This window comes from Fonsecaea erecta, assembly GCF_001651985.1.
Source record: "Fonsecaea erecta strain CBS 125763 chromosome Unknown Scaff18, whole genome shotgun sequence".
NCBI classification, from domain to species: Eukaryota; Fungi; Ascomycota; class Eurotiomycetes; order Chaetothyriales; family Herpotrichiellaceae; genus Fonsecaea; species Fonsecaea erecta.
This window is the reverse complement of record NW_017387261.1, coordinates 200,724-218,686: the sequence shown is the minus strand read 5'-3', so window position 1 is coordinate 218,686 and position 17,963 is coordinate 200,724. Positions and strand designations below refer to the sequence as shown.

The following is a 17,963-nucleotide window of genomic DNA, read 5'->3' as shown; positions in this document are numbered from 1 at the left end:
TTCACCAACCCGAATGATTCATTGTTCATTTCTCTGCACCGGACAGTACGAGCTGAACTCGACAGAGTCCATGATCCTAGGTGAAGCACGGGCCCCCTCCGGTCCAAGCCAACACTTTCAGGTCTCTGTGGTGTCATTAAGTCTTGGGCTTGATCATCATCCGGTTTTCAAAATTGTCAGGTGGCTTGGCAGCAAAGATATTGCTCCGGCACTCGACGGCTTTGAGGCCTGAATTGCACAGCCTGTCAGCCCGATCCTGTTGTGCTGTGGCGAGTGGTTGGCTGGCCGATTGTTGCAGTCGGGCGTGGTAGCCTTGACCATTTGGAGTCCAGAAATGCCAAAACAAGTATCGAACGCGGCGGAATGTCAACAAACAATCTGACCTGGCGCTGGGGAACCTTGGAAGACGAAAACCTGATCGGGGCCGTTCGAGAATGCCAATCTCGAAGCCATTCTTCAATCTCGGCTCTTCTTCTTCGGTCAAAGGCGCACAAAACCGACGGCCAATCCATATCCTCTATCTTCCACACTTCAAATTTTCGTGTTAATCCTGCAATTTCCACATCTTTCTCGGTCCACGTGGTACGAACACGCTGCAGTAAACGGGATGTGAGCAGCCGGGCGGCAAAAGCGTGCCTCGAATTGGTAAGCTCTTTGGTAAACTGTCTCTCAAGAATGGCCAACATTATTCCGTCAAGAGATTGGAAGTCAACAACAAGCGTTAGTCTCCTACTGGCGTATGCACCATTTTCATTCCTGGGCACAAGCCGGACAGTCCAGTTGGCAGGTTGTTTCGGGAACACCACGAATGGCTCGCTGATGCTCCGGCCCGCAATCGTGTCATGGGAGTCTTTCTTCTCTCCACATGATCGTCCAAAGTCGGTTACACAGCCTAAACGTGCTCGAGTGGATAATCGTGGAGGAAGCGTGATATCTCGACGAACTACTGTCCATTGGCATGCGACGTATCGTTTATCCCTGCCATGCGCCCTTGCAGCTTTACAAGGTAGGGCTTTTACTCGGCCAGTCGGATTGGTATTGTCATTGCGACATCAACAACAGCCCTTGCCAGTAGCCCCGTGTTGGCAGTATGCATTGATACACAAGCGACGTGGACGCCCGTTGAGAGTCTCAGCTTTGAAGCAGCTTGCACTCAATCGCATATAACTTGGCAGGCGTGGAGATAACTCACCGCCGTCATCCTGATCGTCTTCGGGTACTTCAAGTGCGCCTTTGCCGGGTGTGGTCGGAGACAGCCATTCTGCGGCGCGGTACAGACGCGGTGTATCGGTGCTGCCGCTGCAGGGGCGAGCTACAAGATCGTCAGGGCGGCAGATTGGAGTCAAATCAGCTGACATCAAATACTTATTGATGGAATTGGTGGAGGAGGTTTATCACAACCGGCCATAAAGACGTTCGGCGATCAACCTATAACAGAACCCAATATCTCCTAGGAATGAGTCCTAAGGAGATACGGGCAGTGCCAACAAGGGGACCGATCATCCTTGTTGGAGACCAGACTATCTTTTTATTTTGGTGGTGATGGAAGACTATTGATACAAAGCCCCATTCTCACTCCTTCTTTCGTGACGGGACCGTCGAGAGGACCGCCGATGAGGGCATGAGGCAGCACACAGATAGGCGGGTGGTGATTTCGACGGACAGAGCACAGCGGGAGAGCGAGACGATGAGAAACTTGCGGGATCTGCTTGTCTCGCCGCGCTCGCCAGCTCTTTCACCGTGTGGGACAGCGCCTCCCGGTCTGCGCCTTGAATGGTTCTGACCGGCCTCGTGTTCTTGGAGACCATGAATGTGGGCCGGGCTCGGATGCCATAGGATCGCGCATTGTCCTGCAATTTGTGGGTGTCGATCTTGCGGAGGTGATCTTGTGTGGTCGAAAGAGTTGTTGCGCTGAAAGTTGAACGACGGGGGCGATTTTTCTGCATGGGCCGCACCAGTCGGCATAAGAGTCGGCCACCACAATCTGCGATGAGGAGATCAGGGCTCGGATCTTTGAGGTTACTTGCCATAGTATCTCAGGACGAACGGTGAGTGGGAACCGGACTTCAAGAGTCCTGGAAGACTGGTCGCGATGGTCTTCAGGACAAACAAGCTGAAAGGGAATGGAGGTGAATGGCGTACGATTTAAGCATGTATATATAGATGCTTGTGCTCTTTCCTCTTCTCTTGGTGCTCGAGGTATCTCCCTGTCTCTATTCATCGGTCTGGGTAGACTCATCATCACCTGTTTCTCGTTACAAGCCTTATATATAAATATACATGTATATACATATATACTCCCTGGACCTGGATGAAAATGACAGGACGGCTAACCACAGTCCCGAGCAACATTCTCGTCTTCCAGTTTAGGCACACAGGCAGAAAGAATCTATACACTCCCGACACTCTCGCATACCGGTCGACAAAGTATGTCATCGAAAGCAAGTTAACACCAACAGGCCCCTCTCCATTCCTCGCCGTCCCCAAAAATGTCAAACGACGACAACTCCAACTCGGACCAACAAAAAACCTGTACTTCTGCTCGCCGTTGACCACGGCGGCCGTGGTCTTCTCAGTGCTCTACGTCCTCTTGACGGTGTGGCACGGCTACCTCAACTCCGTCGTCACGACGCGGCGGCGCCATCGCCACCGCCATCACAACCACACCGCGCGTGACAAGGACAAGGACACGATCCCGCTGTTTGTGGTCTGCGTCATCTCGACGGCCGGCTGGTCGGTGTGCAACGCGTCGATCGACAACTTCGCCTCGATCCCGCTGTATGCCGTGAGCGCGTCAGATATCGCCATCTCGCCCATTTTCGTCTGCGTCACGTCGTACCTGCTGCCTACGCGTCTAATCCGGACGACCTTACCGACGTATAGGCAGGTCTTCTTCCGCGTCCCGCCCCTCTGGCTCGGCCGCTCTTCATCACATTGGACATCGTTGGCTCCCTCGCCCAGTGATCCGGCTCCGGCATCGCCTGCGCGGGCAACTGGGAGGGGAACCTGAAGACCGTGGGCACCAATGTGCTGCTCGTCGACTTGAGCCTGCAGCTTATAACGTTCATTGTCTTCCTCGTCTTCTTCAGGAGCTTTATCAAGCGGGGGAGCTGGTGCAAAGATACAGCATTTGATTGTGGGGCGCGGAAGGGGGTATTGGGGATCTGGATTGCCGGAGTCTGGGTCCTGGTGAGTGATTCATTCATGCTGGACTGCCCTCGTTTCCGATTCCCTTCTCTTTCTTCCCTTCTTGCCTTTCTGCTTTTCCTTTCAGCAACATCCGCTCGCTGACAGCTGCCGTGCCTGTGACAGGTCCGGTCCGTCCGCCGTGTCGTCGAGCTCGGAATGGGCATTGACAGCTACCCATTCATCCACGCACCGCCTTCCTCCGCGCCGTCAACACCCGGGAACGCGAGTGCCACGCCGCGGAAAGGCTCAAGAGCGAACAGACCGCCCACGACGTCGGGCGTGCTGTGCTTCGCGTTGCAGTGGTTGATGGCATGTGCGACAGACATATCGGGGTCTCACAGCCGCAGCCGCAGCGAGTCCATTGCTTATTGATTTCGATGCTCGGCCCGTAGACGCCATGCTGAGTGATATGGCGTTCGAGTTCGTGGGATGGAGCTGGTTGAAGCGAGAGATCCTTACGAACTGATGGAGGCTGAAGTTTTGGAACTTATTGAAGCTGTGGACCTGCGCACAGAAGTCTACGCTGAGCTATAGCACCGCAACGTGCAATATGTTCGGTGGATCATTTGATCCCACAAATCGAACAGCTTTTCGTGGTCACTCACCACTCAAAAGCAATACAAGTCTCTTGATACTCGGTTCTTTATCATATCTGTTGTCTTTGGTTTACTCTGGATTTGTATGCGAGAGCATTCTAACCACTACGGCGTAGCGATGCCCCAAGAGATCACATTAGGCTGCTTCCCACGCACTGGCTGAACGGATCGCTACATCTGGTTCCAGGCCAGCTGAATATGAACTTGACCGCTGCTCATCATGAGTGCCACGGGACGGAGGTTTGCATCGGGAAGCGGGGGGAGGCATCTCTAGCTCGGAAGCAGGTCGCAGTGAGAAATGCAAGGTCCAGCAATGTTCTCCCGCGTCGGGTTGGACCCTAGCCATCTCCCGTCTGGCACCGGATTTGGACGAATGGTGTAAGCTGGAAATTTCAGACGCAACCGGAACAGTGCTGGCATCCTTCTGGGACTCTCAGATTGCATCAGGTGTTGGATGTTGCACGGAAGGCAAACAAAGATATGGCTAACCGGCGTCGGTTACGTGCGCTGCTTCATAGTGAGAACTGGCTGTAATATCTCCCTTCGACGACACGAACGTCTCCCGTGGCAAGGTCGAAGTTCATTGCTCAGAACCGGAGCCAAGTTCACCGTCAAATCCTGCGTCGGCCAGGTGCAGGGCGCGTGCCCCCGCGGCTCTCCACTCACACCATCACGAGTCTCTCATTCAAGACGGACGCAGCGTCAGATTCTCCAGGCTGTGCGTCGTCGGGCTCGCTCACCTGTCGCCTGCTTTAGATTCTCGCGGGATAAGATGAAAAGACATTCGACTATCGTGCTCTCGTGATGGCCGTCTGTAGGAAATGAGAGCCGCTCGATGCATTTTGCAGCCAGTCATGATGTCGTAATGTTGTGGCAGCCGAGGTGATACGGCTGGCGGCAGCCTTGTGAGATGTAGAGATTGGTTGTGCGGAGTTCGTATGCAACTTACCATGGACGGCCCTTTGCTCCCGCCTGGGACGGGCTCTGGGCTGGGTCTTGAGCTGGGTCTGTATTCCAAACAAGATCGTCGTGGCGAATGGCCTGCGGTGTGGCCTTTGTCTAGCCAGAGGTGCTGTTGTGAAGGTTCCGGGGGCAAGGGGGCAGGAGAATGGGCTACCCACGGGCGTGCCCCAGCGCAGGAGCTAATTAGCCGGTACTCTCTCCGCCTCCCCCGCTGGGAGCTTAGCATCTCACGGTGATTTGAGGCCCGCCCTGATCCTATGAGCCGCCTGGGGCATCCCACCAGTTTCCAGTCTTTGAACTTGCGGAAAATCTTGATTTTGCTGGCGACACCAGTGGCAAGGGCCAGAATACTTGCGTCTTTTGGTGCTTGTTCGCCCGCCAGCGTGCAGATGGCGAAGACTCACATAAAGCTGTGAGAGGTAGTAATCTCTAAAGCTATGGGCAAACCCTCGTCGGCACGATTGGATCGCCATGTCTTGTAATTTGTCAAAGGGAATTTTTCGTTGACTTCCTCGGTGGTCATGAGCTTCTTCTCCCGTCTGCGGCGGAAGGCATCGAGTCTTTCGGAAACGATTCTGCGTTTCTTGAGCGCTATGAAGACATCATCTGCTTGGCCTTCCATTGGTCGAGCCATGGGGTAGCGACTGGTGCGAAGGATAACACCGCAAGGTTGTGGCGGGTCGTCGCAGCTTTCATCTCCACTCTCTTGAGAAGCAGGGGCCTGTTGATAAGGTCTATGGCACCATGTTAAAAAGAGAAAGCCATGGAGAGTCATTCCAAGTTCCAGCAGAGGCGACCTCTCTGAACTCAGCCTGGTCAAGAATAGGAGTGGCGGGGTTGATTGAGCGGAAGTAGGCTTCGACCAAGACTCCCAATTTCTCAATCATTTGCAGGGATAGCGGTGTCTTTTGGCTGATCTCCTGAGAGCGATGAGACGCACTTCGTTGACTCGTTGCAGGGCTTTGGGTGGGTTGTTGCTAACCTACAGATTCGGGAGCGTTTCTGAGTATCGTGCGGACCATTTGCGTTGTATGATGCCGAGAGGGCATTCACATCGTCACCGGCTTCAGAGGGAGTATCGTCCTGTTGCTGTGGTTCTAAAACAGATCTGGTGATAGTCATCTTGGTCTATCAGGTCGGAGTGGTCGCCCTGGGCCCTGGCCTCAACAGGTAACAGGCTATTGGTGCAAGACTACCTCGATTGAGTACCGGCTGGGATATTGTCGCCTCGAGTGAAACTGCAATCCGGGAGAATAGTTCCTCGCGTGAAAGACCACTGAGAGCTTACTTGCTGGGAAGTTGTCGGCTTTCCAGCAAAGGCGCTCTTTCCCGCGTAAAATAGTCTGTGAGGCGTGAGCCGACAGGGACTCCTCACGGCACCAGCGAAGCGAGGAGAGACTTTCCAAGGGTGCAATGGGCCTAGGGTCGTCCTGATGGTGGTCTCGGAGGTGGCCCTGGGGGTGATCCTGTAGGTGGTCTTAGAGGTGATCCCGCAGGTGATCCCGCATCCTGCATGTCGCCCTGGGCGTGGTCTTGAAGGTCATCAGGTGATCCTGCATTTGGTCCTGCGGGCGGTCCTGGGGATTGCCTGCCGGCTACCAGGGACGTCGCCATCGCCGCCCACAAAGTGTATAAGTATGGTAGCCAAGTAGGTGTGTTTTGCTGGCACTGACAGAGACCTGCGCTCGACCGGCCACGACGAATGACTGCCCACTGGGTCTTGCCACGCCGACGTTGACAGCGGGTCTGACTCTGGTCTGTGATGCTATAGTTCCACCTTTTCTGTCCAACGCCAGCAGACCTTCGAGGGTTAAGGATTGCTTCGAGGAGAGAAGACAGAGGAGAAGCGAAGGCTTCGGAGTGACGATGCGCGAGTCGAGGGGGCCTGTAAATCAGTTAGTTTCGCGGTTTCATAACCCAGCACACCGGGGATCCCAAGGGAGATTTACCACAAACGCATCGGATGTCGCCACAGAATAGATGGAGACTGTTTGATGAATAGTTGTTGTTGTGATGGTGATGAAGTTGTTAGTGAATGCTGGGTCGGTGGCTGCGGCAACGGCGACGAGTTGAAAAAAAATAAAAAATAAAAAAATTCTGAGGCGACCCTGCATCCTGGAGGTGGCCCCGGGAGAGGTCTCGGAGGTGATCCTGTAGGTGATCCAACATCCAGGTGGTGATCCTGGGGTGGTCTTGGAGCCGATCCTGGGGCGGAGCTCCGATAAGGGCTGAGCAATCAGAACTGTAGCTGTTTGTCCATTTAAGCCGGTAACGCTCTAACGCCAGAATTTCACATCCAAGATACATCCCTTCGGCATATCGATGTGGTAAGAAAATGGGCAGTACTGCCTCTGTGATCATATCCGCAGCCCGTGGACATTCACACGATATTCCTTCTCGGCCTTCAGCCGCAGATTGTCCTGGAGATAGAATGACCAGGGATCCCGCAGGAATTGTGCTTCTGGCTCCTTGTCCGCATTGAACACGCGCACGAGGAAGTACACATAAGGAAACGTGCAACTTCGAGGGCCGCCCAACTGAAATTCCTGGTTTGCCCCTCTCATTGCCTCACTTCATCCAGGCGGCTGGCATGAATGCTGAGGTTTGAGTCCTGCAGCGTCACCCCCAAGCGCAGATGAGCAGCGACCAGAAGTAGAGACCCTTGTGGTGCGCCGTGTGCCATGTGCCTTATTGAAACGGCTTCTAGGGCCCGTCGAGAGCATCATGAGACGTGAGGAAATTGTAAAAACTGAAGAAATGGATCCCCTGGCTCAACAGAAAATCGCAACATAAGCGGAGGCGCTCGTCGCCGTTCCGACAGTACCCGTCCTGGTTGTAAAACTGGCATTCGCTCATCTTTCGCAGGTGATATTCGTGCAAGTAACCGGAGGCGTCGCCCTTCCGGCAGAGGCCCTTGAGTCAATGTTTTCCACACATGGTTATCGTTGGCGTGGCGAATGTAGTGGTGTTGGTGGGTTTGCAGAAGCACTCAGCCGTAGGAAGGACGAACACATGGTATTTGAACAGCACGATGATAGGGGGATTCGTGTTCGAACGGGACAACCTCAAGGCTGGCTCTGGGCATCCTCCACTAGAGAATATACCTGAATGAGTTGCCACTCTTTTCATCTCCCACTCTCGTGTCAGCCTTGCATCTCTGCACCGCCCGGGAAGCCATACGTCTTGTCCAGCTTCTTGAGTGACCAGACTTGTCGTTTGCTGCGGCTCTGAACCGCAATCAGCTCCCTGCCCTCCTCGAAGCATCTGCCACTCTTGATTGCGATCGCTTGATATGCAGGTGATAAGAGTGAGAAATCTGAGGGAGATCATCCGGTTTCGATCGTGGGGGTTTTTGTCGACGCCAACGGACATGCTCTGGGACGGCCAGACACCGACTGGTATGGGAGATGGACAAGTCCGAAGAAGAGACGAAACTTCCCCCAAAAATACCCTATTGTAAGGCTGTCCAATTCCATCTCCTCCTGGTGATCTCAACGATTTTCAATCGAATTTTGAGACTGTCGTAAAGTTGACTTGGTGTGGTAGTTTTTGTCACTCGCGGACATTTGTGCCATCTCATGCGGGTTTTCTCTTGCCACTGGCATCATCGTACCGATCGGCAAAGGTTTCGGAGACACCAGGCGCTTACAAGAGTCCTGCACCAGAACAAGACGATGTCGTTCCATCCTCCAATCTCTTTTATCCTTTGAGTGTGTTTCAGGAGCATATTCGCTGGTGGTGACTTCTCGGGTGGTTCCGGTCGGAGGTAGGTAGGTATAGACATGTGGGCAAGACCTACGGTGTTGGATGAGGCTTTCTCCGCTTTGAATAGTTCAAGGCGTACCTAACTTCAAAAGAGATCAGGCGTGGAATAGTTAAAGGTACAAAAGGTTTGGGGGCGGAATAGTGAAGGTGTACCCCATGGAAAAAATTTTCGGGGGTGGAATGACGAGAGGTGTGCTTCTCATGGAAAAAAAAATCGGGGATGGCATGATGAAAGGTGTACCTCATGGCAAAAATATTTGAAGTTGGAAAAAAAGTTCAGAGGTGGAACAGTGTAGGGGCGAAATAGTTGAAGGTTTAACGAAACAGAAATTATTCAGGGGCGGTACAGCTAAAGGTACCAAAGGTTTAGGGTCGTAACAAAGAAAGGCATCCCTAAAGCAGAAAATAATTAGGGACGGAATAGTGAAACGTGTCCATAAATGGCAAAGGTTTCGGCGTGGAATAGTTGAAGGTGTACCTGAACGAAAAATTATCTGCAGTGTACGAGGATTCGATCGGTGGTTGGCATGCAAATGAGAGTTGGCATGCACATGAGACAACGCATAGGGGCCTGTCCCGCAGGTCGGTCGCTGGGAATGGTTTTCTGGTCGAGGCACTGACTACACCACCACCACCACCACCACCAACATCACCACCAACAACAACAGTGACCCAAATGACCGTGTATGTTTATGTTGAGTAGCCATAGGCCTTGGAAACGAGGGACAATGCAGGATAGAGGGTCTCAGTGTTGTCACCCGGGCTCCCCGGCCGACAACACCCCATGGGGCGAGTGGCCCCCATCAGGCGAATGGCCCCCATGGGGCCAACGGCCCCCAAGTGCCAAGGCGGCCCCCACGAGGTACACACAGAAAGAGATAAATAGGACCTCTATTCTCGCACTGCTGGAGAAGCCCTCAACAGTGCGAGAAGTCGATGTCTCAAGGACAGCTTTATACAATCCAGATACGTGTTCAACCCTCTGACTCTTCGTCTAACGATCCCACCCCAAAGCTCTCTGACATACATTCTCTGTGAAGCAAGGCTCAATGCTGATCCACCGCTGCGACTTGTCGTCCATCAACTCCAGTGCCCTCCGAAGGGTGAAGATACCCTCGTATAGAGGTGTGGCCGCACTATACACCACCGTCTTACAGCCCATTATAAGAGGTGGAAGAGTGAAAGGTACACCTAAACGAGAAAATGTTGAGAGGTGGAAAAGTGAATAGTGCACCTCAACCAAAAATTATTTTGGGGTGGAAGAGTGAGAGATAAGAAATAACTTGGGGATGGAAGAAGCGAAAGGGAAAAAATAATTTGGGATGGAGGGTGAAAGGTGAAAAAATTATTAGGGTTGGAAGAATGAAGGTACCGCTAAACTGAAAAAATGTTCAGGAGTGGAAGAGTAAAAGTGAATAATGTTTTGGAGATGGGAGGGTGAGAGGCGAAAAATATTTTGAGGGTGGGAGTGTGAAAGGTGAAAAATGTTTTGGGGGTGGAAGAGTGAAAAGTGCACCTAAACTGAAAAAATGTTTGGGTGTGGAAGAGTGAAAATTGCACCTAAACCAAAAATTATTTAGGGGTGGGAGAGTGAGAGACGAAAAATAACTTAGGGATGGGCCGAAGTGAAAGGTGAAACATGTTTTGGGGGTGGGAGAGCAAGGGAAAAATATTTTGGGATGGGAAGAGGAATGGTAACAAAATTTTTTAGGGGTGGAAGAATAAAAGATGCACCTAAACTAAAAAATGAATGTTTAGGCGTGGAACAGTAAAGAATATACCTAAGCTGAAAATGTTTAGGGGTGGATGAATGAGAGGTGAAAAATGTTTTGAGGGTGAGTGACTGTTGGAACGATGCTCTTCGACTTGTTTGTTACTTCTCTACCTCACCTGGCAAAGGAACCCGCCCTCTTCACAACGCAGGGGCGGTATGGGCGTGCCATCCTTGCGGCAGCCAGGTGTCGGGCCCGATGGGGGGTTACGCAGCTTGGGTTTGGGGCCTCTCCGTGGGTGGCGGGGGGCACCACTCAGGGAGTGGCTCAGCTGATTTCGGGTCCGTGCTCGGCCATCTAACGAGTGTGCTTTTCTCCTACAGCATTGGATTTCGTCCGGGTGGAATGTCAATAAGTGACAACCCCGACGGGAGGCACGTACCAGGGCGTGCGACAAGCAAAGAAAGTCCGTGCCATCAGCATCCTCAGGGCCGGGACTGGGATGTCCAAGTTGAAGACTTGAGGAGAGCCTTGAAAAGAGGACAATTTCGCGGTCAATCCTGGCATCTCGTGATGGAGCTCGTCAACATCAGAAAGCCCGCGGCTCTTCGATCAGTGGGACAGTTCCAAATCGGTGGCTCTGATCTTCGAGATAAAGTGACCGTTGCCCAGCCGAAAGAATTTTGGACATGACTGGTACAACCCACAGCTAAGGCATTGACCGACAAACTCGTCTTTAAAGATGGCGAAAGGTCCCGGCTTGATTACATCGAGAGCCCATGGCGTTCCACGTCATGTTCATCTCCGAGCAACCCGTCGTCAGGCGGTTTTTTATTTTTCATCTTTATTGCGTGTATTGTATCACTGTCACTACCACTATTGCTATTGCTATTGCTATTGCCTAACCATAAAACGCTGTTTATCAGACCGAGCATTTGTCGAACTGCGACCTTGTGCACGCCGACCGAGTCCACTGCAGCCACGTCCATGGAGACGCCAAAATGCTCCCGGAACTCGAAAACCCTAGACTTTTCTCTTCCTCTTCCTTCTCCGGCCGGTCATGGCACTGATGCACAGGACCAAGACGCAGGGCGCGGGGGATGAAGATGAACAACCGATCGACATGAAGGAAGACGTATCGTGTTGCTGCTCCGGGGCTTGAGATGCGCTCGAAAGGGCCATTCGTCCCCAGGTCACCTCCTGCCATTACTTCCTTTTGTCAAACTCGGTGCCAGATTGCACAATTTGGATTTCCTGCGTCATCACTTCGACATTACCTTCGCCTGCCGAGTTCGCAAACATTACTGGTGTGGTCAACCGGCAGATGATAGAAGAAGTTGGTCATTAGTTTTACGTGGCTTCTACAATTTGCTTTTGGCGGGAAGAGCGAAAGACCGCAACCAAGAGAGGGAGAGCGGTGACTACGAAACTGGCTGGAGAATGCGCAGAGGAAATGCACGCGCGGCTGGACGCCTGCACACGCTCGACTACTTCTCGCTGTCGTTCCCGGGCCGCGACCACGTCGTTTAGAGCTTCAAGGCCGCCGTGCAGAAGCGGCTGGATGACCCGACCATCTCTCCGATGGCGCTCGAGAGCAGCGTTCCCAGTACAGGCCTGGCGATCCCGGTGGATTGCGTGTTGGGCTGCTAGTTACGAAGTCGTACACCCCAGGTTTGCTGCCGGGTGACCATCAGCAAATGCTGGTTGGGGGAGCCGTAATACTTCCAGACAGAGCTTGATATCAAAAGTTCACATGGTGTGTCTCCTCAAGTCAAATGATCATCTTCTCTTTTCCTCGTGAGCAGTTTCTGGAGTTGGTCGGTCAAAAAAAGCCAAGCGAAAAGCTCAAGGAACAGGTCTCGTCCTCGTCCCTTGTCCCCAGGCCTGGCTGGTTGGTATGAGCGAGCGAGCGGGCGGGCGGGGAGCCCTGCCCATCCATCTATCAATCAATCAATCACTCTCGCTCAGGCGGCGAGGCGGTATCTTCCCTCGGCTCTCCAGCAAGCAAGCCAGCTGGCTACGCGGGACGGAACATTCAATCAATAAGAGGGAAAGGGAAGAATGGAAGGAAATTCTGCATGTCCAGCACCCTCACAAAAATATCCGTCCCTCCCACCTCGACCAAATATTCAGCCCCCTGCTACCACGACACAATGTAGCCACCACGTCCTCATTTTCTATGATAATTCCCTCTAAGTTGTCGGAGGGCGAGCTCAATACCATTAACACTGGCTCAGACAGAAAAATGCTTCATGTCGCGTATCCCAGCCCTCGCGGCGATAACAGCGTCAATGCTGTAGTCCATGGACGGGACCACGGCCTTCATCTTTCCAGAGCGAATCCCGGCCCGTGCCCTGATCTCGCGCTGGCAAGTCGGGCGCTGATGGCCTCACGATCCCCGGCAGTGTCCTTCAGGTCAGGATCGATCTCGTTGACCCGGCGTTCTCGCTCAAGCCAGAGGCTCTCAACAGGGTTCACATCCGGCGAATATAGTGGCCCGTCCAGCACTGGCATTGCCTGGTTTTCGAACCACTTTTGGACCCTTTCTGCACGGTTAATAGGGGCATTGTCGTGCATAAATGTCCTCATACGCTGCGAGCAGACAGGAATGTCGTCTTTCGGAACTTGGAGATCGGAATCCGCCGAACAGCCCATCCTTCTGACAGCCCAGTCTCGCGATCGAATAGACGCATCTGACGCTGCGCAGCCCATATCGCCGCCCAGATCACACTTGAGACATCCTGCGTTCCCTTTCCGAGTGATCAACTCCTTATTCCACTTCCATTCCGGCGCGCGGACGTTCCATTCGCGAGAGATACGAGAGCCGCGCACGATCGAGCGTCCATCTAACCAAATACCTTACGACCAATCCTCCAGGTCCAGTCCTTGTATCTGGCAGCGAATGGGGGCGTTAAGCTGCGTCCTCGGCCTTTGATGTAGGTCTCCTACCGGACCGTATCGATCGAGACGTCAAGATCACCGTTTCGGATTCCCTGTTGGTCGGAACGCCGTGAATTCGCTTGCGCATCTCGAATGACTCGTCTCTGCGCTCGTTTTGAGAGCGTTCCGGGTTGTCCGGGGCGTTGGTGGCGATGTGGTTCACGGTGGGTGATGATATACTGCACACAGAGCTGCGAGGGATGTTCACGACTGTTGCGACTTTCCAGGCAAGTTAAGTCCATCCACTGTCCCACGCTGAAATACTGGATATTCGCAACTCTTTGGCATGTTGCTAGCACAGTGAAAGCAATGGAACGACTGTGGCTCACGTAATTTGCTGTTGAAGTCGAAGCGGCTATAAATCTAGGGGGTGGACGGATATCTTTGCGAGGGTGCTGTATGTATGTATGTATGGATTGGATGGACTGACTGACTGACTGACTGACTGACCGCTCTCCTCCATCCATCCCTCCCTCCCTCCGTCGTATCTTCGATCCTCAACTCGGCTTTTTCGAGCCCCCTCTTGCAACTGTAGACGACTTTAAGCCCTGTCGAGAGGCCCTCCACCCTTGGCTTAGAGAATGCTACGTCGCTATGCTGTGACCAACTGGCTGTCTTGGGACGTATGGCCCAGCCCACGGAATCATTCAAGACGATATAAGGCTCCTTTTTCTGCCTTTCCCCAGAGACACAATACCGAATGCATTTTATTCCGGGTCCAGATCCGCTGCCGCATCGCATCTTCCACTCTTGCCTGCTCGTCCTTGGGCTAGGATGTGGTAGGAGGTGGCCCGTCTCCCCCCATTCTCTGCGGTATGATCATAACCACCATTGACTCGCGGCGTGGACGGGCCACCACTACCTCTAACGCCCATTACAGTATAGGCATGAGGGTTTCCCGATCCCCAACCCGGTGCCTGGGCAGGCGGCCCCTTGACAGGAGCTCCTCCGCCCTCACCCAGCTCCTCTACTGCCAACCTCCGACTTCATCCTGGGATGCAACGACTGAACGCACCGAGGGGCGCGTCGACTTCAATATTCTCTACGGCGTGATCATGACTGTCATTGACTCGCAGCGTGGACTTCCCCACGGCGGCTTCGATAGTGGAAGACATATTCCAATTCCAAGCAATAACGATGCAGCGCTGACAGAAACGGGGGAGACAAGCTTCAGTTGTGCAAACAAGCGGAACAGAGAAATGGAACAGGTCCTGCCACCCGCAAACAACCGATACCACTTCCGTGGATCACGGCTTTGTTGTGGCAATTTAAAATGTCTCTTTCTGTATCAATGATATTCCAGTATCTGTTGAATGGAGAGCCGGTGCCCGTCTTGCCTCCTATCCAACCGTGGGTAAAGTTGATTGAGGCGTCGGCCAACCTCAACCAAATGACGCCGGCGTTGCTTCCAGAGGTGGCGGACGGCTTCAGCGCGGTGGCCATGGAGAGGATGTCATATCCAGCTATCGTGCAGTGTTGGCTCCACTCACTGCAGGTCCCTCGCGGCCCTCGTTCACATCACTCCCCCTTCGCCTCCGTGCCGAAGTTCGATGATTAGCTCCTTCTCGATCAATTCACTCGGTCTGCTCCCGTCCTGCAGGTAAATCCATTTGCCTCCGCTCTGTCCGTCTTCGCCGAGGTCCACGGTCGACCCGGCCTTTTCGTGCTGCGGTTCGCCGGGGACGACTCAGTCGTAGCGCTTAGGGTCGGATATCGGCGAGGACAGCCAGATCAGTTTGTTCGGCGGCTGTTATTGGTGGTGATCTTCAACTTTTATCTTTCTTTCCATCCTCCCGACTCCATCTTCCACTTCATCTTCCAGCTGTTTCCAACGAGAGTCAACCACCACTTGATTCACCTCACCGAGTCTGAGCACTGGAACAAGCAGGTAAGACTCCACATCCAACAAGTCTCATTTGGAGGAGCTTTTCCCACAGCCATTTCCTGGCGTCAGCTGACCTGGCGGCCTGCAAGGCCCGGGCGGAAGAGGAGGGAGGTTGTTGGTTCCAACTCATATTCGCCACACTCCACGGCGGGCTTCGATAGTGGAAGACGTTCTCGGGTGGTTGAAAAGGGGGTCGCCCTCACCGATCACCACAGCACCTTTTCCGTTTCTCTGTTCCGCTTGTTTGCACAACTGAAGGTAGGCCAGTCTTCCCGCTGCATCGTTGCTGCTTTGAATTGTCACTCCGCTCTCTGTGGATGGCCTTGATATGCAGGAAGACTGTTGGCTGATAGGTTTCATCAACAGGGTACCAGCCTGGATCGCAGTCCCACTGAGGGTGATTTGAAGCCGGGCTCTCGATTACTATAGGAATGTGCTGCCCTCGATGGATGTAAGGCGGGTTCTGCCACCATCGCTGATAAGTGATGAGTTCCTCTGGGTTCATGCAATAGTCAACATAGTAATCCACGGCCTTGGTCGTTAAGGAATTGGTGTGAATGATGCCATCCAGTGTGCTGCAGGACCTCGTACCTTTTCCATTTCTCTAGATGAGATCGACACCCTATCAGAATCGGGACAGGCTTGTGAGCATCTGACAATTTCATTCCACCGGGCTTCAAAGCTCGTTTTCTGGCCAGTCCCCCGACTAGATGCCTGGAGGCGCCCATCATTCGAGGGCTGCCGGTGATCGGGGAGGGCGAGCCCTTTTCAACCTCCAGAATATGGCCGTGGGGTGTGGCGAATATGAGTTAGAACTGACATCCTCTCTCTTCTACTCTTCCGCCAGGTCAGCGGGCGCCAGCGACATCCTCTCTCTCCGTGGCCACCACGATGAAGCCGTCGGCCTCCTCAAGCAACAACGGCGAAGTCATTCGACCAAGGCACGCCGACACTTCAATCAACTTTACCCACAGCCGGGTTTGTAGGTTGTTGGCTGGCCTGCTACTGCCTGGTAAGGTGGTGCCCTACCAGTAGTCGTTTTTGGAAATGAAGGCTAATGATTGCAGAACCATGTTGCCTCAGGGCGTCTTATCTTGGCCGAGCGTGCCTAACTCCGAAAACCGTCTCATAATTACCCTTACTGCTGGATAGGAGGAGGGCAAGACAGCCACCGACTCTCAATTCAACAGGTATTCGAATATCATTGATATGAAGAGGCAGGATTCTAAAGGACTCCAGGGAGAACAGCGAATCGCTGAGCAGGCTTGTTACAGCACGACGTAAGCACTGTCGACAATGCGCTCGGATCCAGCTTGTCCTTTGCCTCCGGGTCGTTCAGGGTGCCTAGCTGCACGCTCAGCATGCAGGCGTAGCGAGTAGAACGCCTTGGGATCCTCAGGTTTTCTTTTAGTCATCCAGAATCATTTGTGATTGTGGCGACTATGGCAGCACAGCACAGAGTTCGTCTCTCTTTTCCGATTATGTCGTGGCTTCCTGAGTAATCTCTCTCAACCCTGCTGACTCCCGTTGTCGGTGGCCTTTCTCGGTTCCCTCGGGGTGACCATTCCAATGTGTTGGGATGGGCGGTGGTCCTTCATGATGACGACGGGGACGCTACGTCAGACCCAGCGCGCCTCGCCGTCCGGGGCATCTTTCATCTCGATGTCCTGAGCAATCCGCCCAGGCGGTGGTCAAAGTTGCCTCAAACACCATGTCTGCCAACTATCTCTTCGTGTCGGTGTCCTTTCGTATGGCTGGATCTCGTCTGCGATCCGCTCGTCCTGACTAGGGCCAGAACCAATGTCCTCGCAGGGATCTGTGTCTGAAAGAACTCAGTGGACTGCCGTTTGGCGAGCCGACTCTTCTTTTTCGCTACTTTTGTCGACGGAGGCGTGGTAGCATGGCGCGGGGAGCCGGTCGTACCGGTAGGTATCAACAAAATCGGTGTCTGAGGCCGACTCCTGCTTGCTTCCGCTCTTCCGGCTCGTAGATGTGCTGCCGGGGGCGCTGTGGTGACTGGTTGGAGGGCGGACTGCTCCAGAGTCGGAGAGTAGGGGAGGGGGAGTAAGCGGTGGCAGGCCGGCGTTGAGATCGATGGCAGAGGAGGAGATTATGCGATGTTTGTGCAGCTTGTGGTATTTGGGGTGACCACCAGACTGAGGTGGAATATGAGGAGAACTCGCAGTCACCGCTGGAGGTGGATCGGGGGTGATGTTGTCGGTGGAATCGCGCGTGTGAGAGAACAAGAACGATAGTCGCCTTGTCATAGTGAAGGTATGGCGCGAGTAAACACGCAGACCAACTTCCTAGAGAGAACCGGATGTGATTGTCTTTTTCTTCCCTCAGTGCAGTGAACGAACTGCGATTTTGTCCAGCTCTTTCAGCTCTTAATGGTCATGGCCGTAATTCACTTGCGCCCGTGATGATTGGCTTAGCTCTTCGAAGATTCTAAATACATTGCAGGGCGTGACAATTCGCCGCCGAGATATGCTCAAGGAGTGGAATATAACCCTCCAGCGCTCGATCCTGGCGTTGACTTGCGATGTCGAGGTACTTGGACTGCAGAGGAAGTGGAGGCGTGAAGCGGATGTGCATCGCTGCCAACGTCAGCAAGCCGTATTTCAAGAAGGGCTGGTCCAAGGTAAGAGCCGGAACAGTCACCTGCGACACGGGAAAGAGTTCGTACCGGTTCCCCATGGTGGAGCAAGTGGCTTCTGACCGGCGGTGGATGAATTCTTCATCAAACTGATCAAGACTGTCGATGTCGTGTACTAGACTTTGGGTGCTGCGTCGTTGTCTTGTGAACAGATGTTGCTGCACTCCTGCTATCAATGGCAGACGTGCTCTGCAGGTCTTCCTTTCGCAAAACAAGACGCGCAGGGGAGGAGCCCAGCGGTAGAGCACATTCTTCAT

The 17,963-nt window shown here is 53.4% G+C and overlaps 6 protein-coding genes across 6 annotated transcripts; all 6 read right to left on the bottom strand.

Moving 5' to 3' along the window:
- Positions 1 to 136: 136 nt before the first annotated feature.
- On the bottom strand, positions 137 to 2,030 carry AYL99_11945 (hypothetical protein; the record flags this gene model as incomplete). Its single annotated transcript, XM_018843449.1, has 3 exons — positions 137 to 228; positions 1,193 to 1,312; positions 1,664 to 2,030. The coding sequence occupies 3 exons, from the start codon at positions 2,028 to 2,030 to the stop codon at positions 137 to 139; spliced, it is 579 nt and encodes a 192-aa protein (XP_018687290.1).
- Positions 2,031 to 2,655: 625 nt separating this feature from the next.
- On the bottom strand, positions 2,656 to 3,515 carry AYL99_11944 (hypothetical protein; the record flags this gene model as incomplete). Its single annotated transcript, XM_018843448.1, has 2 exons — positions 2,656 to 3,179; positions 3,380 to 3,515. 2 exons carry the CDS (start codon positions 3,513 to 3,515, stop codon positions 2,656 to 2,658), a joined length of 660 nt encoding a protein of 219 aa, XP_018687289.1.
- A 1,633-nt stretch (positions 3,516 to 5,148) lies between these two features.
- Positions 5,149 to 5,870, bottom strand: AYL99_11943 (hypothetical protein; the record flags this gene model as incomplete). Its single annotated transcript, XM_018843447.1, has 2 exons — positions 5,149 to 5,482; positions 5,731 to 5,870. The coding sequence occupies 2 exons, from the start codon at positions 5,868 to 5,870 to the stop codon at positions 5,149 to 5,151; spliced, it is 474 nt and encodes a 157-aa protein (XP_018687288.1).
- Positions 5,871 to 12,547: 6,677 nt separating this feature from the next.
- AYL99_11942 (hypothetical protein) lies at positions 12,548 to 12,937 on the bottom strand (the record flags this gene model as incomplete). Its single annotated transcript, XM_018843446.1, has 1 exon — positions 12,548 to 12,937. The coding sequence occupies one exon, from the start codon at positions 12,935 to 12,937 to the stop codon at positions 12,548 to 12,550; it is 390 nt and encodes a 129-aa protein (XP_018687287.1).
- Positions 12,938 to 16,882: 3,945 nt separating this feature from the next.
- On the bottom strand, positions 16,883 to 17,317 carry AYL99_11941 (hypothetical protein; the record flags this gene model as incomplete). The annotated part of the gene is made up of 1 exon (XM_018843445.1): positions 16,883 to 17,317. One exon carries the CDS (start codon positions 17,315 to 17,317, stop codon positions 16,883 to 16,885), a length of 435 nt encoding a protein of 144 aa, XP_018687286.1.
- A 181-nt stretch (positions 17,318 to 17,498) lies between these two features.
- AYL99_11940 (hypothetical protein) lies at positions 17,499 to 17,963 on the bottom strand (the record flags this gene model as incomplete). Its single annotated transcript, XM_018843444.1, has 1 exon — positions 17,499 to 17,963. The coding sequence occupies one exon, from the start codon at positions 17,961 to 17,963 to the stop codon at positions 17,499 to 17,501; it is 465 nt and encodes a 154-aa protein (XP_018687285.1).